Raw genomic sequence first — 8,393 nt, forward strand, 5'->3', positions numbered from 1 at the left:
TAAACGGTTATTAAACCCTCCGTTTTTTTTTGCATATACTGTATCAACTGCTAGCAAGCAGTAGATATATGCAAGAACTTGAAAAAAAAAACTGCTTTAAAAGAGGTTTAAACTTACCTGTGTCTTCGCCGCGCGCTCCCATATGAAAAATCTCGAGCGGCCGCAAAGGATCTTGGGGCGGGCGCATGCGCAAAACAGATTTTTGGCCGGGAGACGAGGAGAGACACAAGGTAAGTCTATGGACAGCGTGCATCCGCATGCAGACACCGTGGGACAGGAAGTGCCAGCAAGCACAGAGGAGTCAGCGCTGGATTGGAGACCTGCAGCAGCGCTGGAGGGACAGCTGAAAAGGACAGGAAAGAAGAAGATCGGATTAAGAGACATCTATTAAGGTAAGTGTTTGCACTAACATGGGGGGAGGGGAAAAAATTGTATTTCAATGTCACTTCAACCTGAAATGAGTATTCAGTCCAGTAGGTCTGATTTTAATACTCTGGTTCATATGTTCTGGATCAGTGACTTAGAAAGAATTAACAGAATTAACATGGCAGCCAGGCAACCAGCATTTTTCCTGCAGCAGGTCAATAACTACAACCCACATATTTCTTTCAGCTATGGTGTCCTTTCGTGTCATCAGAAGCAATACGGTTTGGCTGCTTAATAATTTGCAGAGGCAGCAATAGCAGAGTGACCTAATTTTGGATAAAACAAATGTATATACATTTTAAGCACCTGCTATAAACGCAAACATTATTTTATTTAGACATTATTGAAGGATAACACAGTACACATTAATGACACTAATTTAAAGATGGAGGTTAGAATGCCAAGAGGTCCAAGTTGATTGCGCTGGTACCCTGTTATTTATAGCTATGCCCCTGATCTAATACTGGTATTTTTTTTATATCAGTCAGGTAGTATTAAGAGTACCATTGACATCACAGGGCCTCATCAGTTGGATTAGGGTTTTAATGGGGCTGGAGTACCCATAGAAACAAACACATTGGGTATCTAAGAGATCCCTGATGCTAAATGGGTAAAGATCCCAGCCAGCACCTTCAAACACTTGGGTAACTGGACAGAAGGGATTCCCAAAAACCCAACTAAGACTAGGTTCATAAAACTTGCAGCCACGTTACAGTCTAAAAAAAAAAGTGAAAACCATTTTTTTTTCAATTTAAAATTATTGGTATTGGTTAACAATACCCAACTAGTAACAGGAGGAAATACCTGATCACTTAGATTGCTTTTTTTTTCTGGCCCACTTAGATCATGGAGTTTCTTGTCCTCTATGGGCAAAACCTGATGCCTACTTTACCCACAGTAAAAACACAGGCCATGGGACCAATGTCTCGACCTTGAGGCCTCTGTGAAGCAATATAGGGAGTAATAATATGACAAAAATAGGTCACAAGAGATTGCACTTTAAGGGACTTTCATCTTTCACTTCCTGCTGCTTTGGGCAGAGGATAAGTAAGTATTCTGCAGAATAAGTTACCCTTATGGATTAGTTAATGGATTAGGTTGGGTCAGTGCTAGGTGTTTAGTTTAACATTGTGATTTATGGTTTTGGTTTAGAGGGTTATATTTTAGGATAAGTGTCAGGGAGAAGTTATGTGGTAAAAGCCTGGTTTAGGAAGTTTGGTGAAGTGTTCAGGTAAGGTGTTAAATTTAAGTACAGGTAAGGGTTAGGGAGAAGGTTAAGAGTAAAGTACTCATGTAATAGATTAGACTGTGCACTCCAAGCAAGGTCCACTAATTTAGTGAAACCCCGTCCCCCTATCTTAAACCACTGCAAAAATAGAAGAAAAACACCTGTGGGGGGAAAAGTTAGTTAATACGCTTGCCTTTCTCCTGTCTTCTGAACTGCAGGGTCTAAAGATACCATCCTTTAGTAGAGAGCCCAAGAATGCCGAGTAGCTCAACTCTTGCATGATGGCACTACAGCACTGTGCAGTAGCGTCTTCTTGATGTGATTTGGAATACTTAGCATTACCTGGAAACTTACCAGAAGGATGCTGACCTCACCCTAAACTAGTCAGTGGAATTGAGGATAAGAGAAATATATCAATTAACATTGTTCTTCCCCACAGGTGTTTTTCTTCTTTTTGTTGTTATTAGCAGCATTTTGAGTTGGGAAGGATGCGGGGCAAACTAAATAAGTGGAACATGCCATTTTAGTTCAAGGCATGCAATGCAATAACCTTGTATACTGCAGAGTTTCTCAGCCAAAGGTATGTGTACCCTTAAAGGTAATCATGATTTCCATCAATAGAACCTGTATGAATACAACCTTTGGTGCCCAAAGCAACAGTCACCTCTTTCACAAAACAACATTTTTTGTTGTACTGGCTTAGAATATTCTTGTTTGCACTTCAATTTGTAAGTAATCATATGTTAGTGGACTTATGACAGGTCAGGGAGAAATGTGTAGTAGCTGATAACTAAGCCAAAATAAATATAGAGGCACTCTGGGGTCTTGCAATGGAAATAAGTCAAAGCATCAGTGTTTTATTGTCAACGTTTCAATGGAGCTCAATCTATCTTTTTCTAGACACATGAAAAAGATGGACTGAGCTCCTATGAAAGGTCAACAGTAAAACGCTGATGCTTTGACTTATCTCCACTGAAAGACCCGTAAGTGCCTCTATATCTGCTTTGGATTTGTATGGATAGTTTTGTGGATGTGCACCCGGGCATTTGTCTTACAAATAGAGTGCAGTGGCTACCTCTGGGACCGTAGCTGATAACTATATAGGGAAAAGTCACTTCTTTACCGTTACTGACTAATACTTAATCCAGCCCTGGATATATAAAGGGTACACCTGATTCTTAAATCAAACCCGTATGATTGATTAGTATTTTATTCTACAGTAGATCTTATGACAAACACACTTGTCATAAAGGACTTTGGAAAACACAAATACAGAGATACTGGTGATAAATGTACATGCTTTAGAAGGTGCTCCGTATATACTGTATGTTATAAAGAGGTACATATTATCATAGTTGTGCAGTTGTGAAACTTTGGTGTATTTTATACACAATCTTAATAGCATTTCCATTCATAGTAATATATCCAGCCAGACAGTGTGCTGGCATTACATGTTAGTGCATGCACTAACAAAACATGAGTCTATGGCTTATACCTGTCTTCTGTAAAATGCAGCTATCATGTGGCTGCAAACAGATTTATGCGTACGTGATGCTGAAATTCTGGTAAATGTCAGTACTCATTCAAATGTGTCACATGGTGTTCATAAACACTGACACTCAAGGCTAAAATTTCAGACATCACAGATTAGTATATGTCAATTCATGTTAAAGGCTTATAAAACACGGTACAATATTGCATTCATGGATAACAATTTAAAGAATTACCTATAGCTATACATCCAACATTTTAAAAACAATCACTTTTATTTTTCCTAGTACTTGTATCTGAGCCTTAGCATGCATGCACAAATATACAGAAGGGAACGATGAAGTAATCCATACCAACCAGTCAGATTTTAGGGTTCTTTCTCCAATTCAAATATAGATGAAGCCTGAATAGTTTTTGTGTGTTGTTGCAATACACTTTGAGACATACTGACCTGGTGTCACTGAAATTTACTTGACCAAGCTTGTATTCATCCCATCATAACTGTGTTGATGGACAAAAATAGGATAACAAGCAGCAAACCTTATCAGTATCAGAAGGACAGGAAAACTGTCTTTTGCGTTTTTTTCTTTTACCTATATTAGTCAAATAGATTCTCCCTTTCTTTTTCCTAATACAGTATGGTAAAATCAAAGAAGAATCTGATTTTTTTTCTCCTGAGCAGTATGTGACAGGCATATTCCTGTTGATTTAATCTATTCTACTCAGCATGTTAAAGAGTAACTGCAGCTTGCCCCCCTCCACAGCATCCTAGAACTATTTAGTTATATTCATACCTTTCCTCCAACAGCATTTGGTGCTTTCACTAGATGTCCACTTCCTCCTCTTCTTTTCCAGTGATGGGCAGGTTCAGAATGGTCCTAGGGGGCAGATCAAAGACATCTTGGGCTTACAAGAAGTAGGCTAAATGATACTGGCCGTTATTCAACACAAAAGTCAAGAGGCTCTAGACCTCAGTGAGGACTTTGTGCGGGGGTACAGCAATTTTTAAAAAAGTGAGCAATTTACATATTTGTAAATATAAGCTGGAGTTCTAAGTCTGACCTTGAAGACATAATAGTAATTATTCACTTCTATGCTGCAGGACTCAAATGTAAAAATAGTTCTGGTGTCCAGAATGTTACCTATCCCAAAACGCTGTTTAAATTGGTGAGGGCTGTTTTGGGCCGTCGGAAATTAGAACAAAATGTTGTATAATGAATGGTACATGTCCCATGCTCTGCTGTGTTATCGGCTAGTGAGACACAGAGCTAAGGCAGAATAGAGACTCAAGCCATAAAACAAATATAATTGGTTGGTTTTGTTAATTATGTCATATGTCTTCTGTCACAGGAAGGATCAATGTGAAATCTGAAGAGCTTGATGACATGGTTAAGGAGGCACCAGGGCCTATTAATTTTACAGTCTTCCTTACAATGTTTGGAGAAAAACTGAAAGGTAAGAACTGAAGACCATTCATTTAGTCCACCTAAATGAAGGATGAGGATATTACTAAAAATAAAAGACTGTCTATAGTAATATTTACATAGTATAGGTCAGTTTACCATTTTCATCTGTCTGTTTTACAGATGTACTGACTAATATATTTATTACAACTATCTAAGAATTTGACAGGAAGCAGCTCATTGCTAGCTCCTACCCTCAGTTCCACCCTTTTGTTGTCCTGCCTGTATCCCAAAAAATAAAAATCTGCAGTTTACTGTGATTGGGTAAGTTCTGTCATTAACATGAGTAGGGAGACAACAGAAGTAGGGATGTCCCGATACCACTTTTTAAAGACCAAGTACAAGTACTGTCCCTCATGTACTTGCCGATACCAATTACCGATACTTTTTCTTAAAGGGACATTGGACTTTTTTTCTAAAACAACACAGATTGATGATTTTAGGGCAGTTTCTCAGCAGGGCTAAATACAGATGTCACCAGAACTGAACACATGTCCCCAAAGCTGAACACATGTCCCTAAAGCAGAATAGTAGTCTGCTTTGGGGACATGTATTCTGAGAATACATGTCCCCAAAGCAGGATACATGATCCCAAAGCAAAACACATGTCCCTAAAGCAGAATAGTATTCTGCTGGGGGGACATGTATTCTGCTTTGGGAACATGTGTTCTGCGGATACATGTCCCCAAAGCAGAACACATGTCCCTAAAGCAGAATAGTATTCTGCTTTGGGGACATATATTCTGCTTTGGGAACATGTGTTCCGCGAATACATGTCCCCAAAGCAGAATTCCTCTCACCAGTCTGCGTGTCGATCTCACCCGGGTGACGTGGACATATGCAGCGGCTCTGTGGGCACTCCACCTCACCAGCGATGTCGGGACTCTGCGCTTCTGGGCCACCGCGACTTTTGCCCGTTTCCGGCCCAGGCCTCCCCATCAGTGTGTGGTGGGAACCCCCAGCTTCTAGCCCAGGGGCGATAGTTCCACCCCCGGGGCTGTCCATTGCAGTGCCTACGCCGGGGAGGAGGAGGAGATAAAGAACTGGACAGGCACTGCCATGGATAGCTATCTGCAGGTCTCCAGCAGGCTGCCGAGGTCCCCATAAGCGCGGGAACTCTGACGGCTGCTGCTGTTTAAAAATTTAAAGGGCCGGTATCGGCCTTAAGAATCTGGGCATTTTTACGAGTACAAGTACTCGTGAAAATGCCTGGTATCGGCCCCTTGTCCAAAGAGCTTCAAATCTGAGAAATCAGCACAAATTTATCAGATCATGACAATCGGCCTCATTCAAGACCTCATTCTCAAGTATTTTTGGATAAAGGTACAACAGTCAACAGTGAAACCTACATTATATACTTCAAAAGCTAAAAGCAGCCATCAGGAAGATCACAGAAAGACATCCATATTGCATTATAATAATGTATGCCCACATACCTCTTTTGCCGCCAGTCAGGTGTTTGCCAAAATGAGCTGGTCAGTGGTCCCTTATCCACCTTACAGGCTAGATATGGCACCCTCTGACTTCTACTTGTTTGGGTCAATGAAGGATTACATCCGGTGCACGAGATTTGCGGACCTGCTGAAAGTTGAAACAGCTCTGACAAAGTGGAGCAAAGAGTGCTCTGTAGAATTTGTGAGGATTTCAGGCCTGGGTAAAACAATAGCGTAAATGCATTAAACATGATGGGAACTATGTGTAAGGCTAACTCTGAGTAGAGGAATTCATAAGCCAGCTGTATGTATGTTCATTGTTTTCATATCTGCATAATGAAATATCACAACAGGCATTATTTTTTGATACTCTCTCGTATTAGTTGCACTGGATGAACAGATGTTATTAAAGGTACTGGCTGATATTAGAGTTGAGCAAACTATAGTACTACAACACTCATATGATATACATGGGAAGATCTGTCACTAAGCATGGCAGGTTCTGGAAGCTCTGCCCTTTTCCATTGTCATTGGAGCAGTTCCAGGTGCCCTTGTGATTTTTATTCCTGTCATGTTGGTGCAGCACACACACTGCAAATGGAGCAATCTTTTGTCTATGACTAAACAGAAAACACAACTTACCAACATAATAGACAATCTCTGCATGTAATGCTTTCAGTGCTCACTATGTTCACATAGCTTGGGAATACTGTGCTGTTTATGGATGGCATTACTTAAAGGGGCATGTTTATAAAGCAGTGAATCTGACAGTTACCAAACATTCACTGCAGGTGAATTTTTACTAGGCATGTGTTTTAGATGTCAGTAATTGATTCACCATAAGTGAATGCTTGCTGAAAGTCACATTCACTGCTTTATAAATATGCCCCAAAGTGTATGTCAAGTCAAATTTTTGTTTCTAGTTTTGGATAGAGTAGAGAAGAATTAGAACTTCTGTTAGGTTTTATTGTTATTCTGGTCTCTGTTAAAGAGATTTCTCCTCACTTACTGTTCTGCGGACAACGGTTTTACCAGAGAGGAAGTAAGAGAATATCTCCAACAGGAACAGACAGAAATACAAATCTGGATTGCGGAAGCAATGCTCTGGCTCCTGCTGATTGTCCCTCCGAGGTACAGACATTCAGTAACATGGAAGAGAGTAAGAATGAATAGACTACAGACCTCACCACACTTGTATTCCATTGAGAACTACAAATCCCTCTGCTGCAGTGGCTGATGAGACATGAAGTTTCTCCATTCACAGATCCTGTCAAAGAATGTGTGAATGGATGACAAAGAGACAAGCACAACCCCTCCATTTTCAGAAAAGGGCAGCAGTCTGCGAGGAGAAAAACCCTGCGATTTAGATAAGTAGGAAGAAGAGGGGGGTAGGGGGTTGGAATGTGACCATGTTACACCGTTAAGCCTTTTGCTACTACCAACATATGTTTTACACCTGCAGCACTAGGCCCCTGTAAACTGATTTTGTTTACCGGTATAAAGCGACTGTTGCTATACTAGAGGCGATTTGTGCAGCAGGTAAATGTGTGCCCTCCACCTTGTTTCCCAGGCTTTGCTGCCCCTCCTGCGGGCCTGGGACCAGCATTAAGTGCATCAGTGGGTAGAGGGGAGAGAGACCAAGGAACATCCGTTCACTGATCTCCCCGCTGAATGAAGCTGGAAGCGATGATGATTTCATCACTTCCAGTTCCTGAGCTGTCAAGAAGCTGATCAATCTCAAATAGACCCCTAATGTCTCCTCATAGAGCACCTGTCATCACTGTCAAGTGCTATTACATAGGAGGCTTTTGAGCTCTTCTATGTGATGGCAATAAAATTAAGTAAAATAAAAGTTTAAAAACGTTAAAAAAAACTTAAATAAAATTAATTTAAAAGCTCCCACAAATTTTTTTTAAAGTACCCATCCCCAAGTACATGCATATACATGCATCGGGTGCGCCTATGGCCTAATAGGACGATTGCGACACATGTTAGGTTTTTTTACCGTTCCACAGGCGCACACAATTTTTTAACTGGATATCTATTTACTCGCCACAACCTCATCTTTTATATTTCACAAAAAAATTGGGTATTATTGTGTTTAGGTGCAGTAAAATAAACTTGTGTATTTATTTTTTACTGAAATTTTGGGTTTAACCTCTTGCCGTCCGCCCGTAGTAGAAAAACGGACGGACGGCACTGCTGCATTGGCGGGTTGCCGTCGCCAGGCGGCATTTTTTTCTGCTCGCGCGCGCCCCCTAGCGGACACGCACGGGCAGAAAAGACCCGTCCAATGCGAACACCCGGTACCGGGTGTTTCACATATAGGCGATCAGCGGGTCCATAGCCCGC

At 41.0% G+C, this 8,393-nt stretch overlaps 1 protein-coding gene across 1 annotated transcript in view; it reads left to right on the plus strand.

Moving 5' to 3' along the window:
- Positions 1–8,393, plus strand: part of MYL10 (myosin light chain 10) — a 40,897-nt gene that overhangs the window by 18,853 nt on the left and 13,651 nt on the right. The window contains exon 4 of the mRNA XM_018573665.1: positions 4,496–4,600. Coding sequence (XP_018429167.1) covers positions 4,496–4,600 — 105 coding nt within the window. The remainder of the gene's footprint in view (positions 1–4,495; positions 4,601–8,393) is intronic.

This window comes from Nanorana parkeri, unplaced genomic scaffold (assembly GCF_000935625.1).
Source record: "Nanorana parkeri isolate BGI_ZX_2015 unplaced genomic scaffold, ASM93562v1 scaffold48, whole genome shotgun sequence".
NCBI classification, from domain to species: domain Eukaryota; kingdom Metazoa; phylum Chordata; class Amphibia; order Anura; family Dicroglossidae; genus Nanorana; species Nanorana parkeri.